At 40.6% G+C, this 18,144-nt stretch overlaps 1 protein-coding gene and 1 long non-coding RNA gene across 4 annotated transcripts in view; one reads left to right on the top strand and one right to left on the bottom strand.

The window, feature by feature from the left end:
• Window positions 1-1,773: 1,773 nt before the first annotated feature.
• On the bottom strand, window positions 1,774-17,315 carry LOC116642993. 3 transcript variants are annotated; one of them, XR_004301464.1, is made up of 4 exons: window positions 16,524-17,315; window positions 14,219-14,366; window positions 8,866-9,008; window positions 1,774-1,846 (listed from the first exon to the last, which is right to left on the bottom strand). It is a non-coding gene; the product is annotated as an uncharacterized LOC116642993 (long non-coding RNA). The 3 variants fall into 3 exon arrangements; XR_004301463.1 differs by having other exon boundaries at window positions 1,781-1,846; window positions 8,630-9,008; XR_004301465.1 differs by lacking the exon at window positions 14,219-14,366 and having other exon boundaries at window positions 1,781-1,846; window positions 8,630-9,008.
• Window positions 16,317-18,144, top strand: part of PIP4P2 (phosphatidylinositol-4,5-bisphosphate 4-phosphatase 2) — a 56,121-nt gene continuing 54,293 nt past the window's right edge. The window contains exon 1 of the mRNA XM_032421678.1: window positions 16,317-16,541. Coding sequence (XP_032277569.1) covers window positions 16,436-16,541 — 106 coding nt within the window. The 5' untranslated portion in view covers window positions 16,317-16,435. The remainder of the gene's footprint in view (window positions 16,542-18,144) is intronic.

The following is an 18,144-nucleotide window of genomic DNA, read 5'->3' as shown; positions in this document are numbered from 1 at the left end:
TTTCCACAGAGGTTAGACCTGTGCCTCCAATTACTAGTTTCTAACTCTTCATCGGCTGGATCACTGCTCTCCTAACGTTGATTATCAGTTCCTCCTAGATTCCCTTGCTGCTATGCCTCAACAGCTAGATCAGAAGCCCTTGAGTACTAATTTGATCTGGAACATGCTTCAGTTTTCCCCGACCATTGGGATGGAGCTAACCTGCTCCTACAGCCTGCCCTATGCACCTATCAATTCTATTCATTCTTGTACCTGACACCCCACCTTTCCCTTTCCAACTAATTAGTATTTCCCAGGATGCCTCAAAGCCAAGCGAGTCTGAGTTGCTGTATAGAAAGCATGGATGGGGCACCTGGCTGTCTTAGTTGGAAGCGCATGCAGCTCTTGATCCCGGGTCATGATAACCCCACGTTGGGTGTACCTGATTTGATTACTACAAATAAATAAACTTAAAAAAAAATGAAGGATACAGATATTTCATAAGAAATTGAGGCTTCGATATCATATGGCTCAACAGTATTAACTGTCCTACTTATTTGTTGCACAAGTTTACTGTGAAATGAGAGTCTGTACACAAAGCATATTTTAAACTATAAATTGTAAAATTATAATGATAATAGACAGACGTTCCTCTTTCATTGCCAGCTCTCCTTTCCTTTGCCTTTCTGGTCATGTCTTTGCTTCCTTGACATAGCTACCTCATTGTATGTCTTCTCTCTCACTTTTTTATTCCCTTTTCCTTATTCTTACTTATCTTCTGCTCCCTCCACACACGCCCCCCACCCCACCACCATTTCCCTATACTTTTTTCATCCAATAGACTCCGATTTCTCTCTGGGAGGTCAGTGCTTCTCTGACACTGGTTTTCACACGAGTTCCCATCTTCTACCTGATGATGAACTTCTGTGCCCTCCCAGAAGTACTTGCTCATGATGGAATGGGATAAGTCAAGGTTTGGAAATTCATACAATGAAAATAAATGCTAATCTAAAAAGAGTGAAACTGAACTTTATGTGTTGATATGGAAAGATCTCCAAAAATGATTAGGTTAAAAACAAGATATAGAAAAATGCATATAGAATTATTCAAGTTATGTAAATAAAAAAGATACACAAGTTCTTATGTATTACATTTGTTGTGAGGAAGACTAGAATAAACAAACTGACACCTTTTTAGAGCCTTTTGAAAACGTCTAGGTATTTTGACCCAGCAATTCCACTCTTATTAATAGACATTTTATACTGAAGAAATAAATTTTGTATAATTACTGCAATTTACTTATTGCAACATTTTTAATAGCAAAAAATGGAAATAATACTAGTGTCCAATATTAAGAAATTAGGTAAATAACTCACAGAATATCCACAAGAAGTACAGTTATTAAAGTTATATTTTTGAAATCTACTTAAAGACGTGGGAAATATAATAACACATTTTAAAACAAAAACAGAAATTTACAAAATGAAGTTTACAGAAGGATTTTAATTTTGTTTATGTGTAATTTACATTTGCATAGACAATGAAGGAAATACAGGTAAATGTTTTGAGTGGACATAACTGGGTAATGAGGTTAAGGGGGTTTCTTTTTTTTTTTTTTAAGATTTTTATCTATTTATTTGACAGAGAGAGTGGGAGAGCACAAGCAGGGGCAGCAGCACAGGGAGAGGGAGAAGCAGGCTCTCCGCCCACCAGGGAGGCCGATGCTGGGCTTGATCCCAGGACCCTGGGATCATGACCTGAGCCGAAGGCAGACGCTTAACTGACTGAGTCACCCAGGCGCCCCGAAGTTAAGGGGGTTTCTATTGTCTTCTCTGTCCTCTCTCCATTTTCCAATGTTAAAATTCTTCTATAATAATAGAGAAAGTAGAAAATGTTATTAAAATAATACAATAAAATAATTCATTTTTTGAAAAATTAGTGGGCTCAATTGAGTGTGGTTTTTTAGAACAGGAAATTTTGCCCTTCTTTTTTTTTTACCTCATGGCTGGTTTCTACATTTATATAACTCTGTCTATCTATCTACCCACCTGCCTACCTACTACCTACCATCTGCATATCTATCATCTACAACTGCCTGCCTATCCATCCATCATCTCTATTTACTTTCCTCAGCTGAGCTTTCTAAACAAGTTTGTTCTGGGTTTTGTGTTTTCTCTTATTTAGTTAATAGCTCTTACGGTTATAAATGACTGCTGCCAGTCTTGTTGAGTAGACTTGGTATGTTCTTTGTAGAGAAGGCACATATAATTTTTCCAATAATAAGAGTATCATTATCATAATTCCTTACCTCTCCAAGTGTAAACTGCTTCATGCTGTATTTTGTTTAAATGTAGGACCACTCTTGTATGCTTTTGAGTAATGACGCATTATAAAGCACATTTAGCTTAGAATTCCCACAGCAAATTTGTAAAGACAAGCATGCAACTACCTACACTAAGAAATTCATTTTCCAATAAGTAGTTCATATTTGTTCAAATTAAACATGGAAGTTAAATTCAGTCCTGGAAGATGAATTCTTCCACTCGTCCAGATTGGTATTAGTAAAAACCATTTGGAAAAGAAATCTGTTGCTCAAAGAAGCAATTTTATTTTCCCAAAAGAGATAAGATTAGTAATCAAAATATTGGTATCAATAACAATGATTTTAGTGCAATCTGTGCTCATAATCATTTTCCATTCCTAAATATTCCTTTATTCCATTACTTGCTAATACATCTAGATGTCATTCTATTCATTGTTCTTTCATCTTTTTAGCAGAGACTAAGTACATTATCTTCTAAGGTGTAAGTGCTTAAGAATTAGATGCTCCCTGGGGCACCTGGGTGGCTCAGAGTCAGCAACCAACTTTTTTTTTAAAGATTTTATTTATTTATTTGACAGAGAGAGACACAGCAAGAGAGGGAACATAAGCAGGGGGAGTGGGAGAGGGAGAAGCAGGCTTCCCGCGGAGCAGGGAGCCCGATGCGGGGCTCGATCCCAGGACTCTGGGATCATGACCTGAGCCGAAGGCAGACGCTTCACGACTGAGTCACCCAGGCGCCCCAGCAACCGACTCTTGATTTCAGCTCAGATCATGATCTCGGGTCATTAGGTGGAGCCTGGTGTCTGTTGCTCCCTTAACTGTGTTTTCATGGTGTTTTCCTCATATATCTATCCATTAGTGAAGAAATGCTTTGATTTTCTAAGTGTATGTCACACTCAACTGTAAACCCCTCAAAATTAGAAATCATGCTTTATTCATTTTTTAAAAAATATTTATTTATTCATTTGAGAGAGAGAGAGAATAGGGGTGAGGAGGGACAGAAGGGAAGGGAGAGAGAGAATCCTCAAGCAGACTCCCTGCTGAGCATGCAGCCCCATGCAGGCTCCATCTCACAACCCTGAGATCATGACCTGAGCTGAAATCAAGAATTGGATGATTAACCAACTGAGCCACCAGGTGCCCCCAGAAGTCATGCTTTATTCTTTTTATGTCCCCACACTTAGGATAGTGCTTGGTACAAAGTAAGCAATCAATAAGTGATTTTTATGATTGAAGAAAAGGGCAGATGGTAAGAATAACTGCTCAGAGAAAACAAATCGAGCAGTGGTTGAATCTGAAACTCTAATATTATTGTAATGAAAGAATTTCAAATATTTAAAACTTTTATGTTATCTTACTGACTAATCCTGGGAAGCATTTTTGTATAGATTTATGTTTCTAATCCTCTGGCTCACTAGAAATAGGCGAAAACTTAAAGACAGAAACATTTGTTTAGAGCTTATATGTTTTATTTTAATAAATTTTTCCTAAATGGAAATACATATTAATATCTTCAAGAGATATTTTCAACTTTTTTTTAAAGATTTTTTTTTAAATCTTTTTTTTTTTTTTTAAGATTTTATTTATTTATTTGACAGAGAAAGACAGCAAGAGAGGGAACACAAGCAGGGGAGTGGGAGAAGGAGAAGCAGGCTTCCCGCGGAGCAGGGAGCCTGATGCGGGGCTAGATCCCAGGACTCTGGGATCATGACCTGAACCGAATTCAGACGCTTAACGACTGAGCCACCAAGGTGCCCCAAGATTTTTTATTTATTTATTTATTTGACAGAAAGAGAGAGACACAGTGAGAGAGGGAACAAAGCAGTTGGAGTGGGGAGAGGGAGAAGCAGGCTTCCCGCTGAGCAGGGAGCTCAATGCGGGGCTCGATCCCAGGACCCTGGGATCATGACCTGAGCTGAAGGCAGACGCTTAATGACTGAGCCATCCAGGCACCTCTATTTTCAACTTTTAGAAACAAAAAGTAAGTCACATAAAAATGCAGATCTTTCTTGTATTGGCCCAACTAAAAGTTACCTATTTATCTCTGATTATTACTCTGAGTTTAAGTTAATGGTATTTCTACCAAGGGATTATGTATTTTGTGTACAATAAAGAGTATTACTTCTGTTTTCATGTACTTTACTTTCTTCTAGTTTTTGTTTGTTTGTTTTGTGTTACTAATACAAAGTAGTTAGGAATTTAATTAAGAATTGAGATTTTTGCCTGCACTGAGTTGTTCATTACCAGACACAATTTAAGAGTCAACTAAGGACCACTAAGAGGATTTGCCTTTGTGTTATGGTGTGGGGAAGTCCTTCTGTGGAAGGTAGAACAGTGGCTCACCATATCTGAAATCCCTGCGAATGTGTTACCTTACATGACAAATGGGACTTTGCAAATACGATTAAGTTAAGAATATTGAGATGGAAAAAATTTCCATATGAATAAGGACTCACAAGAGTCCTTATACGTGAAAGAAGGCAGGAGAGGCAGAGTCAGAGATTTGAAGATGCTGCACTGCTGGTTTGGAAGAGGGAGGAAGGGGACGTGAGTGAAGAGTGAAGGCACGTGGGTGGTCTCTTAAGGCTATAAAAGGTGAGAAAATAGATTCTCTTCGGAGGCCTCCACGGAGGAATGAAGCATTGCTGACAGCTCAGTTTTAGCCTAGTGAGAACCACTTTGGACTTCTGACCTCCAGAACTGTAAGATAATAATAGTTTTGCATTTTTTTTTTATTTGAAAGGAATGTATTGCTCGCCATCCATAAAAATAGAGCTTTACACACTCACAACTAATGAACAAAATCCTACACTATCCTATTTCATTGTTTTAAGCCACTAAATTGGTGGTAATTTGTTACAGCAGCAAAGCAAACTGATACACTTTCCTTACGTTATTCTACAAATGCGATACTATTGGTAAGTAAAAAGCTCCTCCCGTCATGCAGGCCAGAGACAGCTGCATGGGACCAGTTTAGATAGTCTGACCAGTTAGTGTTAGTCAGTGTGGCCAGGGTGATTGGTGACCAGCGAGACCAGCGAGAATATGACAATATATGACAATATGTCACTGAGTCAGTGACAAACTGACTCAGGCAGACAGAACAGGATGCCTTGGAAAGACTGAGTGACTTGAGGCATAACCTTAAGCATCAAATGACCCAGAGTAGCCTTGAGAGTAAATGCCCAAGAAGACATGAGAAGGACAAGGCAGGAAATGGTACTCTGTTAACTCATGTATCATGTATTCTAGGTTTAACACGAAATGAGAAAGAATGAGGATGGGGTTCTATCAGCAAAAGAATACAGTTTGATATTTCATGGGCTATAAATTACAGAGCATATAAAGGAAGATCATATACAGAAACAGCATATATTGAAAAATAGGCAATCATTAAAAATACTTTCAATACAGGGGTGCCTGGGTGGCTCAGTTGGTTGGGGGTCTGCCTTCGGCTCTGGTCATAATCCTGGGACCCTGGGATCGGGCCCCATGTCGGGCTCTCTGCTCAGTGGGGAGCCTGTTTCTCCCTCTCCCTCTGCTGCTCCCTCTGCTTGTGCTCTCTCTCTGTCAGATAAATGAATAAAATCTTTAAAAAATATTTTCAACACAGACAAAATCGATAGACAATAAACTAAGAAAAACATTTGCCTTATTTATTATATGTGTTGAACTTTCAAAAGCTGACTGACGATCAAGGGGATAGGTACTTTATTCAAGCTGTTGCAATAGAGAGAATATCCAAAGGGAGTGTTTCCTGGAAAATGGGAAACAAGAGGAATTGTATATAGCAAAGATACAAAAGTGGCAGAGTGTCAATTAAAAGTTTGGTGACTAATCAGGCAGGTGCTGCAATGCGAAGCTGCTGAGAAAGGGAGAGTCCCAGTCACCACAAGTGGGGGTAAAAAATGGTTCTCAGGTCCTAGAGGGCAACTGACAATACACACCGCAAGATTTTTCCATGTGCATGGTCTCTGATCTAGCCTTCCCATTCAAAAAATTTTTCAGGAATAAATATCAGAAAAGTGTTCAAAGATTGACTGAAGTCATCCTCGACTTTTGTCTTTCATACACTGCATGAAATCCATCAGGAATTGGTTGACCTTCACAATATATCCAGAATCTGACCCTTTCTTTCCAAAACTGTAGGGGTGGGGGGGTGGAGAGAGAGAGACAGATTGGGAAGAGTGGGGAGAGAGAAAGGAATGGGGAGATGGGGAGAGAGAGAGAGGGAGAGAGATTTGGCCTGTTTTAGTTCATTACATCCTGTTCTTAGAACTGTAACTCAAAAAAGGAATTGAAAGGAATGGATTAGTCTCTTAGTACCAGGGAGCATCAGGGTCAGTGTACATTCAGAAAATAAAGTTTTACATTTCTCCACACAGGCAAAAGATAAGTATATTTGCTATATGAAGATAAATAAATTCTTTATAACTCTTTCTATATATTTCTTTGTAAGGGAGAACACCTCCTGCTGTAATAAATAAACTCTGAAATTTCAGTGGCTTTTAACACAATAAAGCATCTTTCTTTCTCACAAAACACTTCAAAAACCATTGTTCTTGGGCAGCTCTCCTGTATGTAAGTGATTTAGTGTCTCAAGATACTTCCTTCTTGTACCATTTTCAACATGTGACTCCCACGGTCTCCTTGGGGGTCATTTCCTGCCATCTATCTTAGAGAGGAAAAGAGCTTTGGAGGATCATGAAAGAGAGGTTTTTATGGGCCAGGCTAAAAGTAGTCTGTATCACTTCTATGAACCTTCCATTGGCCAGAATTTGGACATACAACTCTCCTTAAGTGCAAGGATGGCTGGGAAATGTAACTTAGCTCGGTTTTTAGGAGGAAAACAGAATGGGTTTGATCAATCAATAAAATTTTAAATTAAACTCATAAATGAAATTTTTAAGTGGTAATAAAAAAGATGAACTCCCCAGTGGAAAAATGGCCAATACCAAGGATTAATAAAAATATTCAATAATCATTAAGCATAAAGTTAAATAAGTTACAAAAAAAATCTACCTGTCATATTAAACTATCCATATTAAAAATAATAGTCCATTTATTTTCCTAAGCTGCTGAAAAATGGAGCGTCCCAGTCACCATAAGCGGGGGTAAAAAATGATTCTCAAGTCCTAGAAGGCAACTGACAATACACACCCCAAGATTTTTACATGTGCATGGTTTCTGATCTAGCTTTCCCATTCAAAAAATTTATCAGGAATAAATATCAGAAAAGTGTTCAAAGATTGACTGAAGTCATCCTCGACTTCTGTCTTTCATACACTGCATGAAATCCATCAGGAAATCCTTCAGATTGACTTTCACAATATATCCAGAATCTGACCCCTTCTTTCCACCTTTACTCCTTCTTTCTTACCTATAGTCTAATTTTATTTTTTATTTTTATTTATTTATTTTAAAGATTTTATTTATTTATCTGACAGAGAGAGAGAGACAGGAGAGAGGGAACACAAGTAGGGGGAGTGGGAGAGGGAGAAGCAGGCTTCCCGCCGAGCAGGGAGCCCGATGCGGGGCTCGATCCCAGGACCCTGGGATCATGACCTGAGCCGAAGGCAGCCGCTTAACCGACTGAGCCACCCAGGCGCCCCACCTATAGTCTAATTTTAACACAAGTAGCCATTGTGATCCTTTTAAAACCTATGTCGTATCAAGTCCTCCTCTATCCTAGGCCTCCAAGAGCTCCAGTTTTGTCTCAGAGTAAAAGCCAGATGGGCTGCCTATGATCTGCCCCACCCAGGTCGATGGCAAACTTCTCTGACCTCATCTTTCACTCCTCCTCCCCACCCCCACTCCCCAGCTCACTTTGCTCAGGCTGCGCAGGCTTCCCTGCCATTCACTGTCCACATCTCTGCTCAGGTATCAGTGAAGCCTACCTAGTTCCTCCATGCGAAAAGGCAACGCGCCCTCTCCACCTTTCTCTCCTATTTCTCCTTACCCTGCTTGATTTCTCCCCATAACATTTATCACCATCTGATGCATTATATGTCCTCACTCGACTGAGTGTTACCTGTCTTCTATTGTAATGAGGTAAGGGGTTTTGTAACCCCTAGAACAGTGCCTGACACATAAAGGCATTCAATAAATATTTGTTGAATGAATGAATAAAATACTACAAAAATCCTGAAACATCAAAAAAATAGAGGACTGGTTACGTAAACTGGGATGATGCAGTGAAGGGTCAGACAGGTAAGACAGAATCAAAAGCCTAGATGTGCAGAAAATAAAACTAGAATGTGGTTTTGTATTTCATAGGAGGAAACTCTGGGAATACCAATTTCTAAAGAGGTAAGTTATTTTTCTTACCCAACTGGTTTCTGAAACCATAGGAATGGGAAGTTTCTCATCATAAAATGTGTTTTACATTTATCAACTGCTTCTCTGGTCTCGAAGAGGTTTTTCTGTGAACATGGGTGTCTCCAAGGGCTAAAAGGATTTTTAAAAAGCCATCTATTCTTTGCAGACTGTATTTGTCTGCTGGAGTAGCCATAAGAAAATGACACAGACTGCTTGGTTTAAACAGCAGAAATTAATTTTCTCACAGTTCTGAAAGATGGAAGTCCAAGGTCAAGGTCCAACAGGGCTCAATTTCTGGTGAGGACTCTTTCGGGCTTGCAGATGGCTGCCTCCTTGCTGTGTCCTCAGCTGGGCTTTCCTCAGTGCAGATTCATCGGCAAGAGAGAGGCTGAGAGAGAGCATGCATATGCGAGTGAGCCCAAGCTCTCTGGTGTCTCCTTTTCTATAGACATCAATCCTATTGGATTAAGGCACCATTGTTATGACCTTATTTAACCTTAATTACCCCTTAAATGCCCTATCTTGTCTTTGTAGCCCCAGCATTTAGTACCAGATACTTGTATTTCTTAGTCAAAAATGTTTTAATCAAGGAAAGCTTGAAGTTGGGGCAGCAGTCATATATTTTTCCATTCTATCTATCTATCTATCTATCTATCTATCTATCTATCTATCTATCTATCATCTATCTATCTATCTAATCTTTCCATCCATCCAAGTTATTAAACCAACTTAACTCAATGAGGTACAAATTAAGAAATAGTTATAGTTTCCTCTAAATGCTGTCCCTAACATGGCCATTTAAAATTCCCCCTTGCCTCCCATAACATATCTTATCACCTCTTGGGTAGATTCTGTAACTTCCTGGTCAATTTCAGTGATTAAAAATCCATTCAGTCTATAACTCTAATTTCATATCCAAATAAAAGATTTCCTTTTTTCTGTCATCTGCTAGCATTGTGTTTTTTTTTTTAAGATTATTTATTTATTTATTTATTTGACAGAGAGAGACACAGCGAGAGGGAACACAAGCAGGGGGAGTGGGAGAGGGAGAAGCAGGCTTCCCGCGAAGCAGGGAGCCCGATGCGGGGCTCGATGACCTGGGCCCATGACCTGAGCCGAAGGCAGACGCTTAACCGACTGAGCCACCCAGGAGCCCCTAGCATTGTGGTTTGAAGGACCTAAAATGGGGAGGGAATATGGGCTTCTCTTCGTTCTCATTTTTCTACCTTAGGTGAAAGAAAGCAGTTTACCTCTGGGCTTCAGGTCCTTCCTTCCTTTTCGGTTGCAAGCTTCTCCAGGGAGTGGACATAGGGAGGAGTTAGAGGGATTCAAGGGGCCATCACTGTAGTCTTCCTTGGGCTGTTTAGCACTAACTGTTGGACCCACACTACCTGGCCATTGACAGTAGTCTCACCATGGCAGGTTTTCAGATACTGGATTTCCAGAGGAGGCACAGATGTGAGTTCTTTTTTTTTAAGAAGACTTTATTTTTAAAGTAATTTCTACACCCAACATGGGGTTCGAACTCACAACCCCAAGATCAAGAGTTTCATGCTCCACTGACTGAGCCAGCCAGGCGCCCCTCGTGTGAGTTCTTTAGGGACCTTCCTGGTCCACAGTGTCCTGTTTAAATTCTTCCGACTCTCCTCAGCTCTTGCACTCAGTGGTAGACCCATGGGCTCTTGTCACTGGGGGGTTTTTTTGCCCTGTAGTTATTTTTTGTGTGTTGGTGCCAGCATGCTGGCACAAGCCCAGCTAGTTCTGTGGTGCTCACTTGGCCCACCAGAAACTCATGTTCTCATCAAAGCAGAGGTGATTGTTGAGCTACACCATAAGCCTGTTTGTCTTGCCTTCATTCACCAATTCTTTTTTCCTGTTCATATAGACTTTAGGAAGATGGGCTAGCCTGTGTCCTAATTTGATGTACAGCTAGAAAATGAGGTGCTGGTTTTCCTTTCATGCAGGTACCCCCAGACTTTGCAAGTAATTCTCTTGGAGCCCTTCTCACTTGGCATTTTGGAAAAGGTTAGGAAAAAGCCACAGCAGAACTTCTTAGGCCAACAATTTATGACTCCAGTAATTCCCATTTTCCTCTTCCTTCTCTGGCTTATATGGATTCTGGGTCATTGTGGTTATTGAGGGACCGGTGTGGCTGATTTAGCATCTGCAAGTACTGACTGCTTCTTTGTCCTCAGCCTGGACCCTGGCTATCAGTTTTGGGTCAACAGGGAAAGTTTGACCCAAGTTCACATCACATATCCTCTACAGAACTTTGCATTTAACTCTTCTCTTTCGGAGGGCGCTTCTAGAGCTTATGTCTTACTTTACACTTACTAGCATCCTATGAGATGTAGGACAGCTATCCCCCATCTTGCTGATGAAACTGAGACAGTGACAGGCAATCTAGGACTAATTAATTGAAAACAAATTCTTCTGTAACTGCAGTCAAGCCTGTAACCCTTCTCAATTGTTTTTGCAAAATGTTGCACCTTTTACAACTCCAGAACATGGCCTTGTTCTTTCAGTTATAACTTTGTCTGCTGGAGAAGTAAACAAAAACCCTTGGAGCTGAAGGTAAAGCTCTTTACCCTAGGCATAGCAGAGTACCCATCCTGCAAGCTTCCCTCACCTGACAACCAGTTTCTTGCTTTCCCAAGGCATGCAATAATTAAGGAGCATTCATGTTACATTCTGTATGTGAAATCTAAATCCCTGTTCCCTTGGACCTGACGGTGTTCCTCAAAGTTTTTTAATAGGCATTTCCAAAAGACCTGGGAAAATTTATGCTTAAATACAACCTCCTCAGGCCTGCTAAGATGCTCCAAAATTCTTGCATTAAGCATGCAGACTACACACAGAGATGCTACCCTATATAATTGCAAGGTAAGGTAAATGAATTAGTGAATTAAAAATATAAACATACTCCAGGGGTGCCTGGCTGGTTCAGGCAGTAGAGTGTGTGACTCTTGATCTTGGGGTCATGAGTTCAAGACCCACATTGGGCTTAGAGCTTCCTTAAAAAAATACACACACACACACACACACACACACACACACACAAACATACTCCAGACCATTGTACTTTTAGCTTAGTCCAGTCATGCTTATCCCCTGGTTTCCCTTCTAGAGTTAAAAAGGGAGAGTGGTAAAAAAGCTTATATTTATAGCTGCCAGGCACTGATAATTATATTCCATACATCTTCTCTTTTAATTATCATAAATACCCCACAAGGTAGGTATTATTTTCTTTGTTCTACAGACTAATTAGACAAATGAGGTATAGAGAAGTTAAGCTAACTTAACCAAGATTACCACTTAGAGGTACTGAATTCAAATTATATAGAATAATATTCAAATATAATTGATTTCCAAGTGTGGGCTACCCCAGCACAGAGGAGAAAGACTGAGAGATCAAGGGGGACAGAGTGGAGGAAGCATTCTGGTATGCACTGAGGAAAGCAGTTATAACCCTTACAATAAATATTTAATATGAACATACTTTACATCACATAGATATTCATAAAATATACTTCTTAGAAGGACTTTCAAATTCCAATTTGAACTTCTTCCCCAAAGCATGGTGTTTCTTGAAGAACTCTCCTTTGTCCTTCTCAGTGCTTTTCTTACATCAAATAATTGTTTTAGCTGTGATAGGTCTCTATATAGTGACATCTCCCTGCACTCATGTCCCCCTGTATGTGATACCACCACACTTTCCATCAAGAGACTCAATTTATCCCTCTGCTCACTTGAATGTCTGGCCTTATAACTTGCTCTGACCAATAGAAAGTGGTAGAAGTAACCCTGTACCTGTTCCAAAACTTGGGACTCCTGAGGCCTTGGCAGCATCTACCTTTGCCCTCTGGGGAACGCTATTCTGAGACTGCCAGGCCATAAAGAAGCCCAGGATGAAAGTGAGTTTGGAGAGAGAGGTTCAGGCAACCCAGCTTTCTCAGCTGAGCTCAGTCCACAGCTGAGCCACCAGATGAATGCATCTTTCTGAAAAATATTGTTATTTTAATCCCTAAGTCTTAGGATGGTGGTTCTTCCAAAGCAATAGATAAACCAGACAAAGTGGGACCAGAAGTACAAAATAATAGATTAATCTGACAGAAATTGGTAATGTATAAAGCAAGAGATGAACGTAACAGAAATTAGTATTGTTCTAACAAAACCCAAAGCACATGGCAGTCTTCAGGGCCAGGCAGCAGGTGAATGCTGGAAAGGGTAGAGAGGAGACTGTTGGTGCAAGCTAGGAAAGCAGGATGGGAAATTGCTCCTGGAGACCAGAGGACAGAGGCGGACCAATTAACTGTTGTCTGTGGTACCTTGGAAGGTAGTGAATGTACATAATGAACCTGTTGATCTCACTAACATAATTTCCTTGTAGAATATAGGAAGTAACAATTAGCTTCTTTTAGCTGTCTTTGATGGGAGGTGGCATTTTTCTATTGCTGCCATAAAAAATTATAACAAACTCAGCAGTTTAAACAGCATAAATGTATTATTTTATAGTTCTGTCAAAACCCTGAGACAGTAAAAATTAAAACCAGATCAGTAGAATAGTATTTAGAGTTTATTGTACACAAAAGAATAGTTCATGAATGGGGTTCCTGGGTGGCTCAGTCTGTTAAGCGCCCAAGTCTTGGTTTTGGCTCAGGTCTTGATCTTAGGGTCCTGGGATCCAGCCCGGGGCAGGCTCCGCGCTACGCAGGGAGTCCGCTTGAGGATTTCTCTCCCTCTTCCTCTGCTTCCCAGCCCCAAATAAATAAATAAATCTTTAAAGAAAAAGAATAGTTCACGACTGGGAGTCTTCAAATCCAACACTGAGATGAAGCTCAGAGGCATGATGTTATTAGATGGCTTATGAGGTGGAAATAAGGACGTTGCTTAATCTTTACAATGATTGAGTATCACAATGGAAGTCGACCATGAAAAGAGGCCTCTGAACCTAACTTTCTTTGGGCAGAAAGCAGGAGGCAGGCTGAAGGAGAAGAATATGGGAGGGACATTGCTTGAGACCTGGAGCCTAGATCTGAAAAGGTACCATAGCTTCCACAATCACCCTCTCACCCTCTTCAAACACTGCTCAGAGACTACCAGGCATGTGAAGAAGCCTGGAATGGAAGACTATATGGAGAGATGGAGAGAGAACCCTCCCGCCTTCCTCCCCGCCTCCCCTCCCTTTCCAAGCCGTCCCTGCTGAGCGAGCCCCTAGCCAATCTGCCAGCTGAAAGAAGCTTCCTGAATATAAGCCCAGGCAAGAAAGATAGAATAGCCACACAACTAATCTATAGAATCATGAAAAATAATAAATCATGTTGTGTTAAGCCACTGGGTTGTGGTATGGCTCAGTAGTAGATAGCTAGAACTGTAGCTTAAGTAGCTCAAGTAGTAAGATGTAGCTTTTACTAGCTCACACATCATCTGTTTATATTGTACTATTATTCCAGAAGACACATTACCTCATCCCCTGAGTAGAGATGGAAACATATCATAATCATAAAATGCCTTGGATCGAGATGAGTATTATTTAATGTTTATTGAGTAACCATAAACTATTGTATTATTTTAAAACTAGAATGAAGTGATACTCACCTAGTAGAAGTTTTTCCTTTTTGTGAAATTTAGGATTGCTGCAAATATAATCTCAATATACCTTCTACCTTTCATAGTGTGAGTAATTTCCATTAGCTGTGTCACCCTCTAATGAGTAATGAAATGGATAGAGAAGCCATATAAAGAACTAAAGAAAGAAAAAAAAAATCCTTTATACCTGGGCAATAAAGAAACCCTAGTTGTAGAGAAATAATGGAACAATAAAAACACTGGTCAGATGGCAAAACTGTCATCTTCATAAAAAAATCAAGACACGCTCAACGCTTTTCCTGCTAACAATTTGCTTTAGTAAGATTCTGGTACTGTGTAGGATTTCCTCATACACTCCTTTGCTTATTTATTTGGCAAATATTTATCCAATCCTTCTTAATGAGCCAGGCATTGCATTAGATACTGGAGACACAATAGTGAATGAGTTAGTTACAGTTTCTGACTCACAAAGTCAGTTGGGAATAAAGGGCAGGTGGATAATGGAAATGTAAATGCACTGTTAAGATAGTGTGATAGGTGACAGGACAGGACACCATAGTCATAGGATTTTGCTGATTCTTCTCAAGTTTCTTTAACTCAATAGCTTCCAGGCTGCAAATGTAAAAATCAAAAACAAAACAAAACCAAAAACCTGCTATTCATTTTGTAAATTGTTCATTTTTTGCAGGGAGTGCTATATCTTGACCCCTCACTTTTCAGGTTTCTGGAGATCTATAAATGCCCTTGGATTATATCATATGGGGATCCTTATATGGTGTTGGGTCTTGATACTACTGACCCATAAAAGATGCTGCATAATAGAAAACATTATTCTTTGATTTTCTCTTAGGATTTCCAGCTGATGCCTAAATGGTTTTTTTTTTTTTTTTTTTGGAAGAAAGAGTATCTTCAGAAAGCAAAATGAAGACCCTTAATGTAATACGAGAAGTGGTTTCAAATGTCTAAAGTCAGCTTTCCTCATGACCCTTTAAAATCTACAGCTGGGACTATCAGCCTCATTTTTTGTTTGCTTTTGACCGTGCTACCACAGACATCTGGAGGATCAAGACCACTGCTCTACTGGTTCATCTTTGTATACCCAGTAAGCACACCATACGTGTTTGTTGAATGACTCAAAAATCATTGAAGAAGAATGATCTTTTGAGACCTTCACTGTTTTCCTATTGCCTTTTTTGTCAGGCATATTCAAAACTTTGATTTCTAAACCGTTTTAGCAAACCACCAAAATAAGAAAAGAAAAACATAAACATGAAAACATGCCGGTAACTAGCTTTTTTGTTTTTTACTCTTTTACATGCGAAATATTATTTTAAAACACTAGCTAAAGAAAATATTTTTTTAATTGACTTACATCATTCATAAACTTCATTTTTGTATAAGGTGTCAGGGACAATAAAGTCCAAAACAAAACTAAAATTTTGTCAAATTAACCTTGTAAAAGCCAACAAGCTCTGCATCGTTTCAATAAGGTACTGTTACCAGCATGCCAAACACCTACTAAAAAACAAGGACAAGCAAGGAATGGCACCGCTCTTGCAGAAATGTATTTCCTCTCAGACAACAGATGTTGAGAAGTGATTTTCTAACAAAAGAAGCAGCCCCCAAGAAGGAATTGCTAACCTGGGAATCAGCTTTCTTCGATAATTGCTGCAAAGTTGGACAGCACAGAATCCCGCCTCCTCCCCCTCTCCAGGAGCTAAACTTGAGATCTGTGTTTGCTGTAGTTTTTCTGTAATCAAGTCACAGGCGGTTTCTCTTACCTCCTTTCAGGTTGCTCTTTACCGTTCTTCCCCCTTTTCTCCTTAGTTAAGGAAATGTAAAGTACAAAGAGGGGGAGAGTTGCAACCCCTTCCTCTCGCCTCCTCCGCCCCCCTTTCTGTTACTCCGCACCTTCCGTTCCCCGCCTTTCCTGAGCAGCCCTACTGTGTTCCCCGGCTCCTCCTCCTCGCCTTCTCCCAGCCTCCCCTCTCCCGGGCTCCGGCTTCTCTCTCTCCCCTCCCCTCCCCCAGACAGGCTTCCCAGCGCGCCGCCCTTCCCCCGCCTGCCGATCCCGCACCCTCCCCTCCCCCAGCCTCCGGCCTTGTGACACATCCCGGGTCCTCCCCGAGGCGGCAGCAGCGGCGGAACAGCGCTAGCCTCCACCTCCGCGGGAGCCGCAAGCCCCGGCTCAGCCTCCCCCCCGACCCCGCGGCTGCTGCAGCAGTCATGGCTGCTGATGGGGTGGACGAGCGCTCGCCTCTGCTGTCAGCATCCCATTCGGGAAATGTCACCCCCACGGCCCCGCCGTACTTACAGGAAAGCAGCCCCAGAGGTAAGGCCAGCATGGACCTTTCTACTTTTGTAAGGAAAAGCCTAGAATGTTAAAGACCCGGGAGCTCTAGCTCCGAGGTGGAGGAGGCGAGCCTCTCACTTGGGCTGGGAGACAGGGATGCTGACTGCGCCTTCCCGAGCCAGAGCCTGCTTTCCTGAGAGCTTCCCCGCAGGGCTTTTGGTGGGGTAGGGTGAGGTGTGAGCGTGAGTGTGTGCGAGTGCGTGTATTTCACCCCTTCTCACCCTCTGGGGTGTGTGTGTCTGTGTGTGTATTTCACCACTTCTTACCCAGGGGTACAGGATGTGACATGAATTTCCCAGGCTGGGCTTTACCGTTTTAGAGCAGCCCCTCAGTGCAGCTGGAGGAGGGGCAATCTTTCACAATCATTCATAAATCCTTTCAGGTTGCAGAGAAACCCCTAGTACTGCTCACCTTGGGATCTGTCCTTGAAAGGGCTTAGCTTGAAAAATATGCATATCCTGCTATCCCCCCCACCAGTGCTCTGTTCAATCAGGGAATTGTCTTACCAAAAGGAATAGAATTAATCAATATTCCTAATATGTCCGAAATTCCTGCCCTTCCTTATTACTCCCCTTTTTTAGGAGTGTTAGCTTTAGTGGTGAATGAAGAAGAATAGAAAGGAAGATGTAATATTTTTGATTCGTATCTGGGTAAGATGGAAATGAACTTACTTCTAAAAGTAACCCAAGTTAATCCTGCATGGATTTCTATTTATTTCACTTCTCAAGATGGAATCAAGAAAGATTTGATAGCTGTGGGATCTGAAGAAGTGTGTGTGTGTGGGGGGGAAGGGAGGGTTATTTAGCAAACTATTCAAAGATTTATCTTTGTTCCAAGCCTTTTAGTGGCTTTCTATAGTAGAAAGAAGGTGGAGTCAGGATTTATAGAAAAGGGAAGGCAAGACTTGAAAAAACCACTCAGTTATGAAAAGAATGGTCAAATATGGCACTTGCAAATGTAGCTTAAGTGCATCTCTCTCTCTTTTTGGCTGAATATGAGAGGAGTTAAAAACCCAAGGAGACAAATGTTAATGCTTTTGAAAATATAGGCAGATCATGTTTCTTGTAACACAACTTTTTCTAAGTTCAAGTCTGGAATTGGAGCAGTTGTAGAGCAGGTTGAACTTGTTTAGTATTTAAAATTTCCACTTCATGCATTACAACTTGAAAAGGAACAATCTAGGTCTTAATCAACACCTAACAAGAAGCAGGACTAAGGAAAAAGATGTTTAGCTGTGAATAATTCAGTGTGATCAATGAGTTGAGAAATAAGGTGCAAAATGGAACAGAGACTCACCTACAGAAAACCCACAAGTCATGTTTGTATTAAACTTGTGTTAGAGGACATCAGTTGGGGGGATTTCCTTTAATGCACAGATTTGATATTAATATTTTACTGTTATCTAAATTGGATGGTCTAGAATGAGTTTAAATACTTATAAATGAATGTTTCAACTTCATCAAATCACCGTTTTAGGCAAAATGTTTGCCATTTATTAAAAGACAAAGTTTGGATTTAAGCAACTGTCCTATAACAGATTTTCATGCCCTCTATCTTCTATCTTTGTTTTTGTATTTTTAGT

Source organism: Phoca vitulina, unplaced genomic scaffold, assembly GCF_004348235.1.
Source record: "Phoca vitulina isolate PV1807 unplaced genomic scaffold, GSC_HSeal_1.0 scaffold25, whole genome shotgun sequence".
NCBI classification, from domain to species: domain Eukaryota; kingdom Metazoa; phylum Chordata; class Mammalia; order Carnivora; family Phocidae; genus Phoca; species Phoca vitulina.
This window is presented reverse-complemented; position numbering and strand designations above follow the sequence as displayed.